Here is a 24880-nt window from a genome sequence, read left to right on the forward strand (position 1 = left end):
CACAAAGAGAGTAAGTCAGGTTGGGCAGACAACCTAAATGCAGTTTGGTTTGTCTTCCTTTCACCACTTCATACTGCAGGAGGAAATCAGGTAAGGAATGAAGTGAGGCACGTGGACTTTGAAAAAATGGCATGTGTTTTTGTTTAGTTTTATATATGACGAGAAATATTTGTATGGTTGACTGTCAAAAAGTGTTGTAAAGGAAATGTAAGCTATGTATTGAAGTAAAATGTGATAATTTTGAATAAGTGCAAATGTTTATATTTTAGTTTTGTGTTTTAGTTTTCAGTGCTGGACGATGGAATAAAATGTTGCACCAGTTCAACTCTACATTGTTACATTGATGCCAAAGGCTGTAACACTAAGGAAGACAAACCCATCAAAGACAAACCCAGTAGTGGGCTTCATTCTGTTCGATGTTCTTTCTCAATTATTGCTGTAGTTTCCACAGAAGTAGCAACATGACAAAAACAATTGATTGCTAAGGTACATGACCTATTCAACCCCCCATACTGCTCTTACCACCAATAATGTTCCATTTGTGCTAATTAAGCCAAGTTTTTAGGTCAAGTGAAGCCGTTTGAAATGTCAATGTAACTTTGATGCATAGTCTCCGAATTTTATAAGCAACTGGTGGATATTTTTAACTGAAATAGAAACTTTCAGAGAAGGGGTTACTGAGTAGGAGACAAAATGAGACGATCAAGGACATACGTTGAGAAATAATTTGGTTTTACTGTTTTATTCTTATTTAAAGTTTTAAGCTAAAGCTCAAGTTTTTTGACCAGATTTTCTTGAGGGAATTTCATACAAAAGCATTCCCTTAAAAGGCCAGTGTTTCTGACACAAAGACCTCTCCCGAACCCATCGTTCGATTTTCAAAATTCTTGCTACGTTTTACTTAAGTTGACGTGGCTGTTCCAACCAGACTATTTTGACAGATTGTCATTTTTGGCAAATCTTGTCATGTTGCGAAAAGGTGGATTTTTTTTAGCTGGATTTAAATGACTTTCATGCTGTGGAGATCAAATAAATTTCCCCTCCAAAATGATTAACTTCTCTGTCAGTTGCCTGTGATGTGACTTTAAGTGTGTGTGTGTGCGCGTGTGTGTGCGTGTGTGTGTGTGGCTGAAAAGAAGGTCAGCTTCACGGTGAACTTTTAGGAAATGTGGAGGAAAAAACACAGACAACATGTGCTTAAGGAGCGAGGACACTGGAGCAGCAAGGTGGAGTTTCTTCTGACTGCTGCCGGGAACATTGTGGGCCTGGGCAATGTGTGGAGGTTTCCGTACTTGTGCTACAAAAACGGCGGCGGTAAGCAAATGTGGCGGTCAGCACTATTTCCAAACGTTTTACATATTACAAAGTAAGTGTTACATTCAGGTGCATTCCTGGTGCCATATCTGGTGTTTATTGTCACGTGTGGTGTACCGCTCTTCCTTTTGGAGACCACCATGGGCCAGCACACCCAAGAGGGCGCCGTCACCTGCTGGAAGAAGATGTGCCCACTGGCTGAAGGTGTGAAACACTCCATCATGTACAAGACTGCCATTCTGTAACAAAAAACTTGAAAGAGCTAGTTCTTTCAAAAAGGGCCCACTTGTACCTCGATCCATCAGGTAGGACAGTTAAATAATTCCGTGGTCACAAAACTGTGTGTGTCACATATTACACACTGACTGAAACATAAACATAAATGTGATGTCATGTCATTGTAAGTGGGAGGCAAACATTAACAGCACCAACTCTCTAAGCCTCAATTCATCCATTTTGAGTGCGAATGGTTGTTTGTTTGTATGTGCCCTGCGATTGGCTGGCAACCAGTCCAGGGTGTACCCTGTCTCCTGCCCTGCCCGATGATAGCTGGGATAGGCTCCAGCATGCCTGCGACCCTCGTGAGGATAAGCGGCTCAGAAAATGGATGGATGGATGGATACTTTCATGGCAGTCATGGTGGTGCGACAAAATATATTGTTAGAGCGTATTGTTATCTCTTATGATACAGTTGATAGGGGGACCGCAACCCCAGTCTGCCAATCCAGAGGCACTGTCCCCGATGTCCATGCGATGTTGCAGAGGCGTGTCGGACCAGGACAGCTCCACAACATCCAGAGCCTTTAGGAACTCCGGGCAAATCTCATCCAGGAGCTGCCGGAGGTGGGAGTTGAAACTCCTTCTGATAGGGGATTATGACAGACGTTCCCAGCAGACCCTCACAATATGCTTGGGCCTGCCATGTCGGACCGGCATCTTCCCCCACCATCGGAGCCAACTCACCACCAGGTGGTGATCAGTTGAAAGCTCTGCCCTTCTCTTCACCCGAGTGTTCAAGACATGCGGCTGCAAGTCCAACGACATGACCACAAAGTTGATCGTCGAACTGCGACCGAGAGTGTCTTAGTGCCAAGTGCACATGTGGACACCCTTATGCTTGAACATGGTCTTCGTTATGGACAATCCGTGATGAGCACAGAAGTCCAATAACAGAACACTGCTCGGGTTCTGATCGGGCGGGGGGTGTTCCTCCCAATCACGGCGTTCCAAGTCTCAATGTCATTCCTCACGTGAGCATTGAAGTCCCCCAGCAGAATTATGGAGTCCCCAGCAGGAGCGCTCTCCAGCATGCCCTCCAAGGACTCCAAAAAAGGTGGGTACTCTGAACTGCTGTTGGGTGCATAGGCACAAACAACAGTCAGGACCCATACCCCCCGCCTGAAGTTGGAGGGAGGCTACCCTCTCGTCCACCGGTGTGAAACCCAATGTACAGGTGCCGAGCCAGGGGGCAATAAGTATACACACACCTGCTCTGCGGCTTTCACCGTGGGCAACTCCAGAGTGAAAGAGAGTCCAACCCCTCTCAAGAGGACTGTTACCAGAGCCCAAGCAGTGCGTGGAGGCTAGCCAGACCATATCTTGTCGGAACTTCTCGACCTCACACACCATCTCAGGCTCCTTCTCTGCCAGAGAGGTGACATTCCAGGTCCCTAGAGCAAGTTTCTGTAGCCAGGGATCGAATCGGCAAGGTCCCCGCCTTCGGCCGCCACCTGGCTCACAGTGCACCTGACCCCTATGGCCCCTCCCACAAGTGGTGAGCCTACGGGAAGGGGTACCCATGTTACCCTTTCGGGGCCCCACCAGGCGCTTGCCTTTGAGTCCCACCTCCAGGCCTGGCTTCAGAGGGGGGCCCGTTGACCCGTATCCGGGCAAGGGAAACCTATGTCCATTTATTTTGTTCGTCATAGGGGTTTTTGGAGCTATGCTTTGTCTGGTCCCTCAACTAGGACCTTTTTGCCATTGGTGACCCTACCAGGGGCGTGACGCCTCAGACAGCTTAGCTCCTAGGCTCATTGGGACACACAAACCCCTCCACCACGATAAGGTGACGGCTCAAGGAGGGGTGACAGGTATTAAATAACTGAAAATAGTCATTCATGACTTTGCAGCATTAGGAGGTCATATTTACTGAAATCAAAAGCTATTTCAATTAAAAACCTCATATGTCAAGTTACATTTTGACATAGGACCCCTAATTTGATAGCAGCTTCACAATTGTTACCTTCATTAAACTTGTGACTTTTTGGATAATTTCTTTTGAGATGGTGCATTGTCATGCTTGAAGATGATTTTGTTAATGAAAGTACAGTTCTTCTTTTGGTACCATGATAGAAAGTGGTCAGTCAGAAAGTCCACATACTTTTCAGAGGTCATTTTCATACCTTCAGGGACCCTGAAGGGGCCGACAAGCTCTCTCTTCAGAATGTTTTCGGCCAAATACGTGACTCCACCAGTCCGCCACCTCCTTGCTGATGTCACAGGCTTGTTGGAACATGGTGGCCTTCAACCAACCATCCAGTACTCCATCCATCTGGACCATCCAGGGTTGCATGGCACTCATCAGTGGACAATCTCATGCTGCAAGTTACAGCATACCTCTGCATCCTTTACTGCAAGGGGCATTAAAGGAGAGAGAGTCATGTTGAGCGCCCCTTTCTCCACTGACTTTAACCATATTGAGAAGTTCAATGGATGTTCAATGATGACACAATTTAAAATATAAAATAGATCATGGCGGCACATCTGCCTCCCAATTCTAAGGACCCGGGTTCAAATCTGGCCTTCTCTGTGTGGAGTTTGCATGTTCTTCCCGTGCCTGCGTGGGTTTTCTCCAGGTCCTCCGGTTTCCTTCCACATCCCAAAAACTTGCATGGTAGGTTCATTGAAGACTCTAAATTCCTTGTCGGTGTGAATGGTTGTTGTTTATATTACCTGCCGAATGGCTGGCGACCAGTTCGGGATGTACCCTGCCTCTCGCCCCAAAATAACTGGGATATTTTCCAGCACGCCTGGGACCCTCATGAAGATAAGCGGTACAGAAAATGGATTACTGTATCATTTCATTTCCGTCCCTCTTTATTTCTTCACTGTGTTTTGGACACATTTGGTCATTTTGACATTTCCATTCATGAATGCTGTCACTCCTATTAAAACTAAGACAATCTTGAGGTGACCAAGAACACCGTGGAAGAGCACAATGATGGTAAAGAGCTCTAAAATCAAAGTGTAGGAAAGCAGAAAAACTAAATCTCAGTGGAGAAAAACTAAACTCCAAATTCACTATGACCTCTACAGACAAAGTCTCTGTCATTTTAACCATTAGTCAGGGTTAGACAACAACACCTTTCTGAAATCATCAGTAAGAACTTCAACAATACTCATATTCTGTTTTGATTGTGAGCTTGTCAATCCCCCTCCCCAAGAATCAGATCGCTCCAGAACTCCTAACAGCAGATCAATGCAATGAATTTGTTTATCAGGTTCAATATTGGCACAAATCAGCAAAAGGATAAAATGATACAACATCTGAAGCCACTCAGGAAAAACTCTATTACCATGTCATAATTTGATAGTTGACCAAAAAACTGTAGCGAAAACGCTTCAGCCGCTGAAACCGTCAACGAGTTGTTTTCACTCAATACCATCTGACTTTTTCAAAGCTATTGCGAAGTCTGTGCTCGCTGATTTGCAGGAAATAATCAATTGCTCACTTTTGTCAGGCGAGTTTCCAAAAGCTCTTAAAGTAGCTGCCGGTAAGCCTCTTCTAAAAAATAGTACGCTGGACGCTTCCAAGTTCGCAAGCAATAGACCCATCTCAAATCTACCTTTCATAGCCTAGTAGTCATTGTGATACTGTATATCGCATGTAACGACACAGTATTGGGAAGTCAGCATGATATCAACATTTTGATATACAGGATTGTTATGTCTTGAACCTTGAACCTCATGTGTCAGGTATCGGCTATGGCGAGCAGCTGATCCAGCTGTACAACTGCATGACCTACATCATTATTCTGTCCTGGGCTCTCTTCTACCTGGTGTTCTCCTTCAACTCTACGCTGCCCTGGAGCACCTGCGACAACTACTGGAACACAGGTGAGGTCTAGCAAACAACGCAGGCGTCAGTGTTCTTTTTTTGGGCAAGGAACCCTCACCCTTCAAATTGTTTGGTAAAAATTGTATTATATATTTTCATGGGACAACGCTGGAATGACATTTTGCTGTACAACTTGTATGACATTGTAATTGTCCATTAATATCTAAACCGCTGGCAACAAAGGTGAGTACACCCCTCAGTTAAAACAGGTTAAAATATATATATATCATCTATCCATCCGTTCATGCATATTCTATACCACTTATCCTGTTCCTAGCTAAATTTGGAAAAAATGTGTACTGCACCCTGGACTGAGCGACAGTCAGTCACAGGGAACATTTAAAGACAGACAATTATTAATTCTCACATTCACACTGTCAGTGTGTGGGAACTAAACCCACGCTGTCTGCATCAAAGGCCAGCAAATATACCACTACACCATTAGTGACCTTGTATGTGTATAATATTAAATGAAAACGTATGTACTTCAGTGTGCCTCAGTGTGAACCTTGTCATTCTTTTAGCAAATTGTGTTGATGTTACAATAAGGAACCACACCAACCACACCAAAGGAACCGCAGCAGCAACGGAGTTCTGGGAGTAAGGATGATATTACATTAAAATAGCATTTTTAAAAACATTCTACATTACATAAAATATGTCTTTTTTTTAAAATTTTTTTTTTTTTACCCTTTCCAGACGTCGAGTGTTGAATATCTCAGGGGGTATTGAGGAGATTGGCAGCATCAGGTGGGAGGTGCTTCTCTGCCTCCTGGCTATGTGGGTCGTTTGTTACTTCAGCATATGGAAAGGGGTCAAATCAACTGGAAAGGTGAAGTCATCAAACTGCACCAAATATATAAAAAAACAAAATTTAAACACACTGACAGTCTTGTGACCCTCCTCTTGAGCAGGTGGTGTATTTTACGGCCACTTTCCCTTATGTGATGCTACTCATCCTTTTGATCCGAGGAGTCACTCTTCCGGGAGCCAGACAAGGAGTGGAGTTCTACCTTCTGCCCGAGCTGTCGCGACTTACAGACCCTCAAGTAGGACTGTGTTACATTATACTGTACATGCACTGTACTGGAGGGCAAATACACTCAATGGCAGTGTCTTTTTAAACAGGTTTGGATGGAGGCCTGCTCACAAATCTTCTTCTCGTACAGCCTCGGTGTGGGCACCTTGATTGTACTGGGAAGTTACAACACCCACAGCAACAATTGCTACAAGTTAGAATACCCACTTTAAATCACGCACACTCACACACATTACATGTACACACATTACAAGTTAGTTACATACTCAACTGCAAACAGTGCATTGATCAAGTTGGTATTATACCTTAAATTGCAATCATATATGGTTGTGCACTCACGAGACAACGCCACCAAAATCATTTCAATCACTATTTCGACATGCTAAAAACTAGCTACCGGACCTCCAGCCTCCGTTGTGTAGGCTGCGGCGGATATTTTTGCCTACATTGTGTGTCGTGTGAGTCCCAACATTTTAGAGAATTTCTTAAATGAGAAGGCGTTAGTCTCTTTTGTGCAGTTTAATGTAATTAAATTGTAAGAAGCACACTCGTCGTTCTTCTCGTTTAACAGCTGACAGCCAAGTCATTCGGCATCTCTGTGAGCTCTTAAACAATGCTTCCCTCTTTCTTCCGCCAAGCAGGATGCATGTAAAAACTTAGTCGGTTGTTTCTTTGTGATTGTGTGAGGAGGTGCTGCATCCCCTAACACAGAAATGTCTCAACATGTTTAAATTTGGCTGGCAAAATATGACATTAAACAGAGGGAACACTGCAAAAGGGCACGTCTTGTGTTGTAAACAAGAGACCACGAGCACTCAATATGTCGTATATGCCCACGATAACAAAACTTTCCCAAAGCCCTATATCGATCTTTTTATACCTCACTTATCGCCAGCCGACCGCATCAAACTCTGCACTCACGCCGACCCCTTCAACCAGACAAAAAGCCTTTAATAAAAAGCAAACAACTGTGGTGACATCACCTTTCCAAACTCTTTTTCGAAGTTCTGAGAGCCATGACTGATGCAATAAAAAAAAAAACAAAAAAAAAAACAGTGCGCTGACAAAGGACTATAATAGGCGTAAAGGAATCTGTACACACTTACCTTTGTGGGTGATCAGTTGCACAGAAGCATTACAGCAATCTATTTTTTAACAAAACAGGCTGACTCAAAAGTATCTAACCTATTTTCACTCGATATTGTCATAAAAACATCCAGACTTTCAATCTTGATGTGACATAATGCTGAACGGCTCCCGCACAGTGAGGTAGTTTTACAACACTTCTCAGACAGTTCAAGCGTTCGAGAGCGTCATTAGATTTGTTCGCACGCTACTTTTGACACTTAAAAGTGGTTTATAATTTCTAAAAATATCAGAACACATGGGCACTGACCAATAATATCGTTTTGTGAACAAACATGAAATTGACCATATTGAGACATGAAGTTTCTACCCGACAGCAACGATACTCCTAATAAGTAAATGCCTTTTTCAGTGTTCATCCAAACTAAAAATTACATTTAATTCATTTTTTCCTCTTCTACTATTAATCAACAAATGTCAATTCCTGATCAAATGATCATGTTCATGGGCAGGGGTGCACATAAGTAGTGTGTAGGTATGTGTGTGCAAACTGAAACTGTTAAAAACGCAACAAATTCAAATGTGTCATTGCGCATTTGCCGACCAAGCATTTTGCTTTTATTTTTTGGGGGGACAGAGAGTTAGACAGGGCTAGAGTCTTGTTGTCATTTGCAAATGACTTGTTCAAACAAACAAATATTTTGAGTGAAGGTACTGTAACCAATCACTTCATGAAGTGATTTTTTTTGTTCCTTTCTCAGTTCAGCCGTGCTTAACCGCAATCATGTACCCCATAAACGGCGACAGTTGCGGGCGGCGACAGTGACTGAGTGCGCAGGAGGCAGCTCTGGAGTTGGTTTACCCCAGAGGGCTGTTATTACTGTGAAACCACAAACAATTTTAATCGTTTTATCATATTACATTCTTACAAAAACACATCAAATTGATGGATAGCTAGTTTTTAAATTAGAAGTCAAGGATAATAGTTTGTTCAACTATTGTTCAAGTTACTGTCAAAAGGAGTTTAGTAAAACAAATAAAAAAATGCTTTCAATATCTCAATGTTATTTTTTATTGGAAAATTTGGTACAGATTTAAGCAAGAATCATGGAAGTTGCCACACATGACTGATTAATGAACACGATTGCTTTTGCGGGCCACATAAAATGATGTGGCAGAGCAGATCTGGTCCCTGGGCCTTGAGTTTGACACCTGTGCCAGAGGCAGAAGAAGCATAATGTTGCTGAATGTCTGAAAACTGTAATCAATCGTCACCGAAATTTATATGGACATCTCTACTTATATCCACTTCAACCTCTGAAGCTATCAGATTGCTAGCCCCTATATTATGGATTTTGTGCACGTCAAGCTTTTTCCTCTCCATAGGTGCTCACTATAGAGAAAAAGCTCAAAGGTCCCATACCGTACTGTTTTAGCCATAACATAGGTCAAAATGAGTCTTTGAGCTGGCTTATGTTTGACATCTCTGCAAGTTTGTCAATTGAATGCAAACACCAAACCTCTTGCAAAGACAGGATTTGAAATTGCCGACATTGTGACATAGTTTCGGCAATTATTAATCAAATAACTGCCCACTTCGTGGTTGCTCAACGCCCACTCATCTCAGTAAAAATGGCTAATTGACAACGCGTCTTGTGCAAAGCTTAAACTTTACATCCCCTGCCAAACTCAGAGGGTTAGAGGAATGAGTGGCTCCAGTTTATTTTGGGAGAAATTCCTAATCATTTCAGAACCAGAATTGTGTGTGAATTTGGGCACATTTTCTGGAGGATGACTTCGTAACCATACGTTTTCACACACTGCTAGAAATACATTTTCGGGGTTGGAGCGAGCGACAGGTCAGCCACTACCGAGCCATGCATATAAAATTATATAAAAGCCTACATGTTCTTTTACAACAAGACTTAACTATATTCATAATTTATAATGTGGATCAAAGCGAAGCTTTGGGGTTGTGAGCTGCCAACTGTCTTTTCAGATCACATTCCCTATTAGTGGGCAAACAATGCACTTGAATTCTGTTTCACAATGATAGTAAGACCCCACCAGTTAGGATCTGTCGCTATGAACACTTCACCAACGACCACTCAAAACAAATCTGTTTTCCATATTCAAATTCGGAAGATCGGGGATCCAATCAAAGAAAAGCTTATTTACATATTGAATATCAGTAAGAAATCTGGCTGCCACAAAAGACCAAATAGAATTGTTTCAACCCAAATTATCTTAGAAACCCGATAAAAGGACATCAAAGATGATTTTTTTTTAAATGTTAGCATAGGACCTTTAACGTCACTTAATGAGGAAAAGGCTTAACGTGCAGAAAATCTTGCGGTTATTGTTTTGATATTTTCAGAGGTTGCAGTCAAGTGAGTAGCTTTATGATATATGTTCTTATAATTAGGAAATAAAACCTGTAAAAAAAATTACTATCGTTCACATTAAAATGACATATCTACACATTAATGTTACATATCTACACATATTGACATTACATCACTATTTCATAAACATTAACAAAAAAACATCTCTATAGTGTCCATAATTCTTTCTATATCACATGCTGACATTATGAACATACACCACTAACTCATATTATCCGTTCTTAGTCAGGACTCCCAAATCCTTACAGGGACAAATTCCTCTCTTCCCCCAACCGTGCAGAAAATAAGAATGTTGCAAACATGAAGACCACAGCTAGCATTGACACGATTATTATTATTATTATTATTTTTTTTAAATCAATAAAAAGCAGCTAGAATGGTCAGAAAAGTCACTAAATACAGCGGCAATATCTTTAAGTTGGCAACACTGACGACAAGTCGTTGCTCTTGTTTGCTTTCACTGTCGATACACGTGCACATTAAAATAAAAGCAACGCGTACGTTACATTCTATTTTGACTTCATAAAGGCTGCGAGAGCCGGTCAGAGTGAGGACAGGTCGGACGTGGCCCATGCACCGTGCCTTGCCAAGACCTATTGACCAGGCTTAAAATGATAGTTCTTTCAGTTGCTTGATGCCAATTAGTAAACTATAAACCATGAATTAAATAGAAACTGCAACCCAAAATAGAACCCAATAAATATGTCATTGTGTTATGTCCCAAATTCTACATGTGTAATACTTATTTAGCTTTATATGTGGGTCAAAAATGATCACTTTGAACAAATTTATTGAGGGCTTTGCTCAGCATGCCTCTACCTGACATTGCACTCATTCCGTCTGTAGTGCAAAACTACACCCTCACACTAGTTTAAACCAGAATTGCTCAGAAAATAAGAGTGTTTGTGTGTTGCAGGGACTGTATGTTGCTGTGTTTGCTGAACAGTTGTACCAGTGTGGTAGCTGGCTTTGCTGTCTTCTCGGTGCTGGGATTCATGGCTCACGAGCAAGGTGTCCCTGTCTCAGAAGTGGCTGAGTCAGGTAAACTTGAAATCCTCTCAAGTCTGACATTATGAAAAAGAAGAGAAAAGGTTAAAAAAATGGCATCTCCTAATTAGCAACCAGCTATGTCACCCACTGAAGACAAACGCCTGCCTCAAATAGGCACCTCCCAAAAATGGATGCAAAGTAAAAATTATCTCAGTTAATAGATTGTATCATTCACAGACATTAAATTGTTAACTGCTGAACTCATTTGAACTCTTTGGCTCCCTGAGCCATGACCTTATCGTGGTGGAGCGATTTGTGTCCCACTGATCCTGGGAGCTAAGTTGTCCGGGGCTTTATGTGCTTATCAGGGTCACCCAGGGCAAACACGTCATAAGTGAGGGACTGACACTAAGACTGGCACAAAGTCGTGTGTTAGTTCTTGCGCTGTGCAAGTTCTCAAGAGTGGGTAGCGGGGTACCAATGATTCTCTTGGCAGTCCTAACTGTCTGTTACAGATTGATTTTGTCCTTCTTAGTAGCAGCACCAAACCAGACTGTGATAGATTAACACAGAATTGATTCAATGACTGCGATATACAGGTAGAACTCAACAGTTGATGTGGCAGGCCGTGCTTCCTCAGCAGCTGCAGGAAGTATATCCTCTGCTTTTTGAGGATGGAATTGATGTTGGCCTCCCAGATCAGGTCCTGAGAGGATATAATTCCAGGAACTTGAAGGTCTCGACAGTTGACGCAGGGCAGTTGGACGGCATGATGGGCAGCTGTGACGAAGGATGTTTCCTGAAGTCCACGATCATCTCTATGGTCTTGAGCGTGTTGACCTCCAGGTTGTGTCAGGCGCACCGGAGCACCAGCCGCTCCACTTCCTGTCGATATGCAGACTTGTCGTATCGTCGTAGACTAATAGCTTTGTGTGCAGCTGAGAGGCCGAACTCGCAATTGCGCCGGTTAACCACTGATGCAAACGAAGGGCGCTTGTTTTTAGACAGTGGGGGAGGGATGACTTATGACTCCAATTCATCATTGGGCTATGTTTAAGCCACACCAAAAAATCCAGAAAATTTAAGTGGTGCAAAACTGAGTAGCCTACAACATTGTACTCAGACTTTGCATACATTTTCAGCAATGATCTTCACACGTGGATTATGTATTTAGAATCAAATCACCAAATTCACTTTAGCATATTCCAAACCCAGCTCTGCCTCTCCACCAAACCCAACGCACTCTTCCTCCTACCTCCCTTACTGACGGCATTTCTGAACTCAAACACTGGTTCTCGTCCAACTTTCTACAACTCAAAAGTGGAATATCCCACTCATAGGCACCAAGTCCCACTCTTAGGTACCAAGTCTTTAGCATATTCCAAATGTCCACTATTTGGAATTCCCTATTTGGAGAAATATGGTTCAAAAAATAAAAAAATAAAAAATTAAATTAAAAACAAAGCAGTAAAATAGGTCTTCTTGTTGTTTGCTCGTTCATATGCATAGATACACTGGATAACATTTGAAGTGGTGAAATTACGTCATCATTGTGCGACAAGATGACGGTCCTGTCTTGGATTCATGGACTTTGATCCACTTCAGGTCATTTGAATGTTACATGTTGAAGGTGTATGTAACATTTTGTTTCCAGGTCCAGGCTTGGCATTCATCGCGTACCCTCAGGCGGTGGCCATGATGCCGCTGCCTCAAGTGTGGGCCGTCTGCTTCTTCGTCATGATCATCCTCCTGGGCCTGGACTCACACGTTAGATCAATAATTCCCAATCTCTGTGCTGTGAGAGATCATCGGGGTGCTGTGGGATAGTATCCAGTGTCACTTATTTGGTCCAATAATTATTATTTATTTCCAACAAATCATGTATTTTTGTTCATCTATCTATAGCAGTGATAGTGACAGGCAGAACAATGAAATACTTTTTCACAAGAAGGCAAGAAGGTAGAATTAACCTGTGTGTCCACCTCTTGCCATTCATACAACAGAATAATAGCTTTGTGTTCAGCTAAAAAGGCATTTCACGTTAAGTACATTTGTGAGCAAATTGAGATACGGTCTGGTCATTATTTCAGTAAATTGTATTCCCCCGCTATTTGCGGGGATAGGGACCGAGCCATGCTGGGAATAGTGAAAATCTGTAATTGACGCCCACCGCCTCCCCCCCCCAAAAGGTTCATAAATGCCTATAGATGCCACAAGATGGTGGTAAAGCACAACTTTTCATTAAATGAAACTCCTCAACTAACTTCAACATGTCAACATAGATCGTCGGCATCAAAATGCCACAAGATGGCGGCCAAGCACTATTTGTGTCTAAACAAAGCTCCTCAACATAATTCTTTGACACCAAGATGGCGCCAAATTATTACATTGATAGCTATGGCCAGAGGAAACAAAAAAAACCAACAACAATGAATAGGTTCACTTTTCAGCAAATAACGGAGGAAAATTCTCCCCCCAAAACCCTGCAATTAGGTAAATTTGTGAATGCAAGACCCTAAATATGCGGTTCGGTTTTTGTGACCTTTTTATTAGCTGGTGTGCCATGAGATTTTTCAAATTTAAAATGTGCTTTGACTCAACAAAGGTTGGTAAGCATTGTTCTAGGCATCTCTCTTTGCTTGAATTTTTCCTGGAAATGCATAAGTGGCTCTGCTCTCTCTGCAGTTTGTCGGCATTGAGGAGGTGATGACGTCTGTCTCAGACATGTTTCCCAAAGTGATGCGTCGAACGGGCCGGCGGGAATTTGTCCTTCTGCTCTTTTGCCTCATGTGTTTCTCCTTGCAGCTCATCATGATTACTGAGGTTGAAATATTGTCTCGCAGTTGATATGAATCAGTTTGTGCTGTCAAAAGACAATTCATTTAAAGTACGCTGATAGCTTATTACCACCTTTCAAAAGGTCAGGCTACCTCCCATGTACATTATCTCACAAGAGTTAACCCCTCACATTTTTGTAAAATGTTTTTATTATATCTTTTCATGGGTCACAATTGAAGGAATGACACTTTTAGAAAATGTGAATTCATCATTGTACAGCTTGTATAAAGTGTAAAATAATTTCATTAATGTCTAAACCACTAGCAGCAAAACTGAGAGCAGTCATAAGTGCAAATGTGTAAATTGTGCCCACTTAGCCTTTTTCCCTCTCCAGTGTCATGTGACTGGAATTTCCCCAGGTTTCGAGTATAAATGGGGAGCAGGAGTGTTAAATTTGGTGTTATGATTCTCACACTTTCATAGTGATCTCTCAAAGTTCAAATAACTTTCTGAGGATCTGAAAAAAAAAGAATTGTTGCTCGATATAAAGATGCCCCGCCCTAGGCTAGAAAAAGATTGACCCCCAGACTTCAGGCCCAATTTAGACACGTTCACTCATGCTTGGATCAGGCTATAGAATTTTAGCCCGTTATTGGCCTGATTTGCTATTTTGGAGGATTTCCCAGATTGGGCCCAACATATTTAGTCAGGAACAACAAAAACTCCTCTTTTTCTGACATAATCCACGACCAATGATTTGGCCATACGACTCCAAAATGAAAAGTCTAGCATGTTGGATTTTTTGGATGCCTTCCGTGGAGTGTGACATTTCAACGAGAACCCTCCGACAGTGCACCTTGACATCAACCAGTAGGATTGCGCCTTGAAGCGGCGCATCGCCTCCCTTGCTCGACAATGTCAACAGCATGCACAAACAGATATTTACTGAAACTTTAGAACATGAACTGAAAACGCCGGCATAATGTTTAGATTCAAATGTTAGTGCTAGCACTAACGAGCTACAAAGTGTTATGGTGCCTGCTTGCTCGTGGCATTAATAGTACATGAACATTACCTCAAGCTAACCTTGAAGAATGGACAGCCCAAACCGTTTTCTCTGGAGCACCCAGGGATGACACACACTATTTTTTCAAATTTCTTTTCTCCTTTTCAACACAATACATTGCCGCAATCGGTGTTGCTGCCATTGTAACCGTTGTATCTCGTAGTGTTGACATGTTTTCCGATGTCACTTCCCCCGACAGTGCTTGCTTTGACAGGATAAGCCCAATGATCGTGAAATACAGGATACGCTGATAATGTAATATAAGTTGTGTACTCTTTCCAATATCTGACCAAGACACAGCAAAATTTTATGGCAGTATTCTGACATAGTGCCATCGTGAGAGACCAAATTTGTCTTGTAGTCTAATCCATGCATGAGGGGTGTACTCACTTTTGTTCCCAGAAGTTTAGTAGTTAAATGGCTGTGTGCTATTTTGAGGAGACAGTAAATTTCCATTCTTATAAAAGCTGTACACTGACTACAAAATAATTTTCAAAATGTGAGGGGTATACTGTATCGTCACTGTTGTGAGTTACTGTATATTGAGTAAAAAAAAATACATTGGAAACATTATTAAGCATAACTGCACAAGTTTAGGAGATACAAGGTGTAGCTATTACAATACATTGTACTGTTTTGTCCAATATTGTGGCTAGTGAGTACAAATAATGTAATTCTCCGTGATGTCGTCCTCAGGGAGGGATGTACATCTTCCAGATTTTTGACTACTACGCTTGCAGTGGAGCCTGCATCCTCTTTGTCTGTGTGTTTGAAAGCTTGGCAGTGGGCTGGATATTTGGTAGGTTGATGTGTCATGTCTTTGTTTTGTTTTTGTTTTGCTTCATTGTGCAGTACTTGATGACTTATTGGCAAAAATAATTACAGATCTGGTCAATTATTTAATTTGACGAGTGAGTTGATGTGGTTTGTAGATAACCTTGTTTTACCTTGTTACAAGCAGTGAACATAGTGGATTTTGCCCATAGGGATGCCCCCTTATGGTCAAAGTAAATCACTGGCAAAAACTAATCAAATGAACTATGATACATTTTTTTTTCTACCTTTGTGGTTTGTGTTTGTGTATTAATGGCTTGACAAGTATTATACAAACCCCAATTCCAATGACATTGGGACGTTGTGTAAAATGTTAATTAAAAACACAATACAATGATTTGCAAATACGTTTAAACCTAAAGTCAATTGTATACACTACAAAGACAATATATTGAATTTTCAAACTGGTAAACATGATCTTATATTTTTGGGAAATATTTACTCATTTTGAACTTGATGCCGGCAACATGTTCTAAAAGCTGGGACAGGGCATCTTTAGCACGCTGTTACATCACCTTTCCTATTAACAACACTCAATAACTGTTTGGAAACTGAGGACACTAAATGCTGAAACTTTTTATGTGGAATTCTTTCCCAATCTTGCAACTTCAGTTGCTCAACAGTCTGGGGTCTTCATTGTCATATTTTGTGCTTCATAATGCACCACCCATTTTCAATGGTAGACAGGTCTGGACTGATGGCACGCCAGTCTAATACTCGCACTCTTTCACGACAAAGTCACGCTGGTTCAACACGTGCAAAATGTTGCTTGGCATTGTCTTTCTAAAATACGCAGGGATGTCCCTGAAAAAGACATTACTTGGATGCATATGTTGCACAATTTTCCACTTTGCGCCATCTCAGATGAGCCCGGGCCAAGAGAAACTGTGCAATTGTATACTGAGAGATGTTCTTAAACTATTGGATTATTTGCTCGCACGATTGTTCACAAAATGGTGAACCTCGTCCCATCCTAACTTGTGAACAACTGAACATTTCGTGAAAACTCCTTTCATACCGAATCATGACACTCACCTGTTTCCAATTAACCTGTTCAGAATCAGAATCATCTTTATTTGCCAAGGATGTCAAAAACACACAAGGAATTTGTCTCCTGTAGTTGGAACCGCTCTAGTCGGACAACAGACAGTCAATTGACAGAGAATACTTTTGAGACATAGACATTTTAAAAAACCTAAACAAAAAGCAACAGTCACTGAGCAATAAAAGGTTGCCAGTAATGTGGTAATGCCGGTACATTATTATTATTTTGGTTGTGTGCAAAAAGATGCAGAGTCCTCTAGCAATTAGAGCAGTTTGAAATGACTAATAGAACAATAGTCCGCTGCAATGACCATTGTGCAAAGGATGCCGAGACTTCAAGAAATGTATGCAGTTTAAAATGACTAGTAGTGCGATAATCTAGGACAATGTCGATTGTGCAAATGTTGCAGATTCTACTCAGGCACATGACTCATGTGCCTGAGTAAGGGGTTAGCGTTTACGTCTCTTAACTCCGCCGTTGTTAGCTCGCTAACCTGCACGGCGCGTATGGGCAGGGCACATATGCAAGCATTGTCAATGTTATGATTGGCTGTGTAACGTAAGTGAACCGTATCGTATCATTGGCTGAGCACCTGTTGCTCACTGAGTTACATTGCAAAATGGTATAGAAAACAATATAATTGGACTAATTAATTAGATTATATCAGGCGTAAAATCAGACAGTTGAATTTAATTTTAATATATATTTTTTTATTTTTTATTTTTTGCGCAGCATATATTTTCTTGTGCGCTGAGTATGTGCTAACAGTGTGCGATTGCGCAGGTGCGCAGCTGAGAGGGAACATTGCACATGAGTGGCCAGTATTGGTCAACAACAGATATGCAAATAGTGCAGCATGGTGAGACTACTACAGTGAGTGCATGAGTAATGTATAATTGGCCTGACAGAAAAGTGACAACAAACTGAAGACAAAAAATTGGTAGCATGTTGCAATGGAATTGTAAGTTAACTGTTTAAGAAGTTAATGGCAAGAGGAAGAAGCTGGTGGTGTATCTGTTTGTTTTAGTTTGGATTGTTCGGTAACGCCTACCTGAGGGAAGGGGAAGGAGCTGGAAGAGCTGGTGACCGGGATGTGGAGGGTCCAAGAGGATTTTCTTAGTTCTGGCAGCGTGCAAGTCCTCAAGTGGGTAGGGGGGTACCGACAATCCTTTCAGCTGTTTTGATTGTCAGTTGCAGTTGGAGTTTGTCCTTTTTTGTAGCAGCTCCAAACTAGACTGTGATGGAAGAACACAGGACTGATTTGAGGACTGCTGTGTAGAACTGCCTCAGCAGCTCCTGTGGGAGGCTGTGCTTCCTCAGAAGCTGCAGGAAGTACATCGTCTGCTGGGCCTTTTTGAGGATGGAGTTGATGTTGATATCTGACTTCAGGTTCTGAGAGACTGTAATTCCCAGGAACCTGAAGGTCTCGACGGTTGACAGAGGGCAGTTGGACACCATGAGGGGCAGCTGTGGCGAAGGATGCCTCCTTCAGTCCACGATCATCTCTACAGTCTTGAGCGTGTTGAGCTCCAGGTTGTGTCGACCGCACCACAGCTCCAGCCACTCCACTTCCTGTCGATACGCAGACTCGTCACCGTCTTTGATGAGGCTGATGACTATGGTGTCGTCTGCAAACCTGTGAAATATTCTAAACAGTTGTTCGATGAGCATTCCTCAACTTTCCCAGTCTTTTTTTGTTCCTGTCCCAGTTTTTGGGGAATGTGTTGCAGGCATAAAATTCGAAATAAGAGAATATTTGCAACAACAACAAAAAAATAAAATAAAGTTCATCAGTTTGAACATTTAATATATTTTCATTGTAGTGTATTCGGCGGCACGGTGTACGAATGGTTAGAGCGTCTGCCTCACAGTTCTGAGGACCGGGGTTCAATCCCCGGCCGCGCCTGTGTGGAGTTTGCATGTTCTCCCCGTGTTTGTGTGGGTTTTCTCCGGGCACTCCGGTTTCCTCCCACATCCCAAAAACATGCATTAATTGGAGGTTCTAAATTGCCCGTAGGTGTGAATGTGAGTGCGGATGGTTGTTTGTTTGTATGTGCCCTGCGATTGGCTGGCAACCAGTTCAGGGTGTACCACGCCCCCTGCCCGATGACAGCTGGGATAGGCTCTAGCACGCCCGCGACCCTCGTGAGGAGGAGTGGCTCAGAAAATGGATGGATGGATGGATGTAGTGTATTCAATTGTATATAAGTTGAAAACGATTTGAAAATCATTGTATTGTTTTTAATTATGTTTTACACAATGTCCCAACCTCATTGGAATTGGGGTTTGTAGTCATTCCAATATAGGCTCATTATTATGTGCTGTTGAACATAATTGAAGGAGCGGAGCGGCTGTGTGGCATCATCGCGGACATGACAGGCGAGCGTGTCAACCCGTTCTTCAAAATCTGCTGGCTCTTCGTGACGCCTTTGATTTCAGTGGTGAGTGGGAATTCTCAGTCTTGAGGTTTGAGCTGCACTACGCTCATCAAACATTTCATAAGGTACACTTGAAGTCTTGAACCCATCCAATGGGTGAGTCAACCTTTGCTTTCAAGGGCCATTTTAATTTTACAACGAACAAATAGGCCAGATCATTTTTAGACGGAGGGGGGTTAAAATCCCTACGTAAAATATATAAAATAGATTATTTTAATAACAAGTAATCATTTTCAGGATTCATTTTATTGTTAGATTTTTTAAAATAATGTAACAATTATGTGGTGTTCTTTTAAACAACAAATGTATTCGTAAAACTGTATATTTTACAAATAGTTTTTATCTTGTCTACAATAAATAAATTAATTAATTATTACAATGAGATAAATGTATACAAAATAAATATTTGATCACAAATGGATAAAAAGTAAGGGTGGGACTTGATTAAAACATTTAATCAAATGAATTAGAGGCTTTGTAATTAATGAATCTCAATTAATCACATTTTAATTGTCCTAAAAATCAACATCGTTTAATTTTAAATAGATTTTTGGATGACTGAATCAAATAATTGACACAGATAGGAATATTTATAACTCTGGAAAAGGGCATTTTATTTCATTTCAAAACAAAAGAGTAGAACAACTAATAGAAAATATCTCTGGTCAAAATTAAACAGACCGACAGTTAAAATACCTTTTTTTTTTTTTAAAGAACAGTATTACCTTTAAATGGCTTCTGGGTGGCAATTGAAAAGTTGGATCACAGTTTTTTTTGTTTTTGTTTTTTAATGAAATTTTCCTTCCATCAGTCCTTGCAACGTTGTTTCATGCAATTTTCCCAGATTGGAAGCCAAGCTCTGACATGAGCGTCAGTGTAATCGGTGGACCAGGATGCCGTGCACTGACAAAGCTTATGAGTTGTTTGGAACACAAAATGCAATTAAAATGTGTTATTTTTTAAATTAATTAACTGTTTTTTAATTAATTAATTGCAATTAATGCATAAAGTTGGGACGTTTTGTTAAACATAAATAAAAACAGAATACAATGATTTGCAAATCATGTTCAACCTATATTTCATTGAATACACTACAAAGACAAGATATTTAATGTTCAAACTGATAAACTTTATTGCTTTTAGCAAATAATCATTAACTTACAATTTTATGGTTGCAACACGTTCCAAAAAAGCTGGGACAGGTGGCAAAAAAGACTGAGAAAGTTGAGGAATGCTCATCAAACACCTGTTTGGAACATCTCACAGGTGAACAGGCTAATTGGGAACAGGTGGGTGCCATGATTGGGCATAAAAGGAGCTTCCCTGAATTGCTCAGTCATTCACAAGCAAAGATGGGGCGAGCTTCACCTCTTTGTGAACAAGTGCGTGAGAAAATAGTCGAACAGTTTAAGGACAATGTTCCTCAACGAACAATTGCAAGGAATTTAGGTGTTTCATCATCTACGGTCCATAATATCATCAAAAGGTTCAGAGAATTGAGAGAAATCACTGCATGTAAGCGACAAGGCCGAAAACCAACATTGAATCCCCGTGACCTTCGATCCCTCAGGCGGCACTGTATCAAAAACCGACATCAATGTGTAAAGGATATCACCACATGGGCTCAGGAACACTTCATAAAACCAATGTCAATTCCACCAATTCGACGCTACATCCGTAAAACTTGAAACTCTACTTTGCAAAGCAAAAGCCATTCATCAACAACACCCAGAAACGGCGCCGGCTTCTCTGGGCCCGAGCTCATCTAAGATGGACTGATGCAAAGTGGAAAAGTGTTCTGTGGTCCGACGAGTCCACATTTCAAATTGGTTTTGGAACTTGTGGATGTCGTGTCCTCCGGACCAAAGAGGAAAAGAACATCCGGACTGTTATGGACGCAAAGTTCAAAAGCCATCATCTGTGATGGTATGGGGCTGTGTTAGTTGCCAAAAACTGTGAAGGCACCATTAATTGTGAAAGGTACATACAGGTTTTGGAGAAACATATGCTGCCATCCAAGCAACATCTTTTTCATGAACGCACCTGCTTATTTCAGCAAGACAATGCCAAACCACATTCTGCACATGTTCCAACAGCGTGGCTTCATAGTAAAAGAGTGCGGGTACTAGACTGGCCTGCCTGCAGTCCAGACCTGTCTCCCATTGAAAATGTGTGGCGTATTATCAATCGTAAAATACGACAACGGAGACCCCGGACTGTTCAATAGCTGAAGATGTACATCAAGCAAGAATGGGAAAGAATTCCACCTACAAAGCTACAACAATTAGTGTCCTCAGTTCCCAAACATTTATTGAATGTTGAATGAATTGAATGAACATGACCCTGTCCCAGCTTTTTTGGAACGTGTTGCAGCCATAAAATTCTAAGTTCATGATTATTTGCTAAAAACAATAACGTTTATCAGTTTGAACATTAAATATCTTGTCTTTGTAGTGTATTCAATTAAATATAGGTTGATAATGATTTTCAAATCATTGTATTTTGTTTTTATTTATGTTTAACACAACATCCCAACTTCATTGGAATTGGGGTTTTAAATCCATGTATTCTAAAAAATAAGTTTAAAACATTACACACACAAGCTAGTAAATATTCAGCAACGACAAGCTAACCATCGCCTCTATTGGCTGTTCTTGCATCATTCAAGTTGGTATACTATCTTATCTTGCCACCAACATCAACACAACACCATCTCGAAATAACAGAGGGCCCCGAAATCCAATTTTCCTTTGGGGCCTATGGAGGCGTAGAGCGGTTCTGCACACACAAACATCTGCGCAGGGGATGATCATATAGTATACGTAAATGGTATTTTTCCCTTTTTTTTCAGGGTTGTTTTATATATTCTCTAGTTGAATACAAACCACTGACATTCAACCGATTTTACGTGTATCCCACCTGGGCATACGTGTGGGGCTGGGTGATGGCCGTCTCCTCCATCGTGCAGGTACCGGCCTGGGCATTGTACAAGCTAAGCACCACCACCGGAACCCTCAGTCAGGTGAGGCGAGTCTATGGGCTGAAATATGTGCCACCAGGAACTGAATTTGAATCTTTTATATTTGAATTTGAAGAGGTTGAATAATTGCATTAAAAACTCAATTTGAATAACATAATTTGAATGTGTATAGTTTAATTTGAAACATTGCATTGAAAAACGGAATCTGAATACCAGAGGTGGGAGTAAGTCACATACAGTATGTGCAAGTCACAAGCAAGTCGATAAGCCTCAAGTCTCAAGCAAGTCCCAAGCCACTGTGGGGGAAAAAAAAAATCAAGTCAAGTCGAGTCGCCACCATATTTCAAGCAAGTCGAGTCAAGTCATGACTTGATTTAAGCAAGTCGTAAGTCAAGTCATACAGTCTTGCTCCTGTCGCTCCAGTGTATTGGAGTGGTCTTAAAATATGTTTTCACAAATCATAACTTTAAAAAGGTATTCACACCTTATAAAAGTTAAATGAACAACAACTGAGATTATGATTGATTGAATTTATTGCACTGAATTGTTTTAAAGCTGTATTTCCAACTCTTATTTCTGAACGAACTGTGCTGTGTACTTTGTGGTGACAGCTTTGTAGCTCTTACGGTTCTTAAGAGAACACAATTAAACAAAAGCCAAGACTGTTTTCTGTTGGTCAAACATAATTAGATGTGTACCTAATGGGCTAAAGGAGAACGAAAGAGATTCGTAATTAAAGATTTAATATATGACACGAAAATGTTACCAACCTTAAAAAAAAATAATAATAAATAAAAGTTATGTGAACAAAATCTGCATTCCTCCTGTGTCCTCTACTTCAATTCAATTCCTCAGTCAGGTTAGTTATTTTAGAAGAATTGACTCTGGACAATTGATAAGTGTCATTAGATTAAAGCTTATGTTTCATATGCTGTGGTCTCAATTTTTTTAAATGCTGTGCAGACAGACAGCTTTATCACAGAGCCAACACCACAGATGACAATTGAATGGTGACACTTCAATCAACATGTTTAGCAGTATGAAAATTATATTCACACGTGCAGTGCATGCTCACCATTTGGACTGTACTTACTCATGGTGGAACACACTTTTGTCAATGACTTTTTTTATCGTCGTGATCGTAATGCAATGTGATCCGATACAGTAGAACTATAACGTACCTGGCATCTTCGTTGCCCGCAAACATCAACAAACCTTTTTTAATCTCCACAACTGACCGCTACCAACGCTGCTTCACTTCTTCTCCATTCAGCGGTTGGCATTATATTGTAGGCGCTACTTTCCGCTCTCGAGTGCACATCGTTTTGCCTTATTAGTAAATGAGAGAGAGGAAAAAAAGTTTTGTCCGGTGCAATGACCATTGTGCAAAAGGCGCCGAGACTTCAAGGAGTGTATGCAGTTTAAAGTGGCCAGTAGCGCGATAATCTGGGACAATGTTGATTGTGCAAATGTTGCAGATACTCCTCAGTCAGTGTGCAAGTGGGGCTGATGCTACTCTGGCATGAATGGCCAGTATTGGTCAACAACAGATATGCAAATAGGCAGCGTGGCGAGACTACTACAGTGAGTGCACGAGTAATATATAATTGGCCCCACAGAAATGTGACAACAAACTCAAGACAAAAAAATGTCTCTCTATGTCTCTCCCAAATACAGTCGTATAATTTGTCCAATAAACGCGAAAGTGATCCACAATGAAAATTAAAAATCTATAAATTTTCACATTTAGTTTTATCATTTCAGGTTCAGTTTGATAAATTCACCTTTCCATAACATTTGTGGAATGTGTAATAGGAACATAGGACTGGACAGTGTATTGTAGGAATATAAAAGATTCAAATTCAGTTCCCGGTGGCACATATTTCAGCCCATACGAGTCCACAAGTGACAATACACTGAAAGAAGGAATATGTTTTCTATGAATCAAAAAGCTAATACTTGTAATTTCCTTAATGGCTTTATATAAAATGTTGGCACATTTGAATACAACAGTTTTGTTTATATCCATTTGTTAGCGTCTCCATCGCCTGTGCTGGCCCGAGCCACCTGACCGCTCGCAGACCCTAACGAGAGAGACGATGCTGCCACAGACCATTGAGGAGAATAATGCATGATTCTAACATTTCAAAAAGAAACACAGATGAACAGATTCAAAACTCCCATATCGAAGCAGCTATGTACATGATTCGAAAACTACAAAGTATCCCATGTCATTGGTGTTTCCTAATCTTCATGGATCAGTTTTTTTTTTTTTTCTCGTCACCGTGCTAAAATGCTGAACAGCTCATCATGCAGGAACACATTGATCTAGCAATGGGTGTGTTTATTGTAGTAAATGAATCTTCTGAGTTCTTTATACTTTACTTGATGAAAATACACAGAACTAGAAAAAAAGACCCACCTATAACTCCACCGTTGGGGCATTTAAATTAAATGTAGGACAAATACATGTTATAAACACACTAAGATGGTGGCCTGTGTTCTTCACTAATAAAATATATTTCCACGATATAAAGAAGACTATTGTTTTCTGTACTACACTGAATAAGTTTGCTTTCGGCACCACATTAAAAATATTTTTTTGTACAAAATACACTGACAATCGCCGATTTACCTTACATTTATTAAAATGTCATTGCGTACACAATACAGTGTAGTGCAGACAAAACTGAAAGTAAAAGTGTGTGTGCATAAAAAGAATAAAAGGACCTTTACAATGTTTAAATTAAGACAACGAGGCAATTAGGAGTCGCGCTGAATGAATGAA

At 40.9% G+C, this 24880-nt stretch overlaps 1 protein-coding gene across 2 annotated transcripts; it reads left to right on the forward strand.

The window, feature by feature from the left end:
• LOC133404898 (sodium- and chloride-dependent GABA transporter 2-like) lies at positions 1 to 24517 on the forward strand. 2 transcript variants are annotated; one of them, XM_061681393.1, is made up of 15 exons: positions 1 to 90; positions 1137 to 1314; positions 1384 to 1518; positions 5290 to 5430; positions 5956 to 6031; positions 6131 to 6263; positions 6346 to 6480; positions 6560 to 6663; positions 10878 to 11002; positions 12606 to 12718; positions 13637 to 13774; positions 15492 to 15594; positions 19015 to 19115; positions 21964 to 22134; positions 24129 to 24517. In XM_061681393.1, exons 2-15 carry the CDS (start codon positions 1167 to 1169, stop codon positions 24225 to 24227), a joined length of 1722 nt encoding a protein of 573 aa, XP_061537377.1. In that variant the 5' UTR covers positions 1 to 90; positions 1137 to 1166; the 3' UTR covers positions 24228 to 24517. The 2 variants fall into 2 exon arrangements, 1 of the variants encoding a protein (XP_061537377.1); XR_009768887.1 differs by lacking the exons at positions 19015 to 19115; positions 21964 to 22134; positions 24129 to 24517 and adding exons at positions 17702 to 17818; positions 17898 to 17939.
• The last annotated feature ends 363 nt before the right edge of the window (positions 24518 to 24880 follow it).

Source organism: Phycodurus eques, chromosome 7 (assembly GCF_024500275.1).
Source record: "Phycodurus eques isolate BA_2022a chromosome 7, UOR_Pequ_1.1, whole genome shotgun sequence".
Lineage (NCBI taxonomy): Eukaryota > Metazoa > Chordata > Actinopteri > Syngnathiformes > Syngnathidae > Phycodurus > Phycodurus eques.

Excerpts from the sequence above, each read along its gene's own strand:
- LOC133404898 (XM_061681393.1), top strand. The coding sequence starts at position 1,167 with ATGTGGAGGAAAAAACACAGACAACATGTGCTTAAGGAGCGAGGACAC. Across the intron at positions 6,264-6,345 it reads GGGTCAAATCAACTGGAAAG|GTGGTGTATTTTACGGCCAC; the intron begins GTGAAGTCATCA and ends CCTCTTGAGCAG. Across the intron at positions 6,664-10,877 it reads CACAGCAACAATTGCTACAA|GGACTGTATGTTGCTGTGTT; the intron begins GTTAGAATACCC and ends TGTGTGTTGCAG.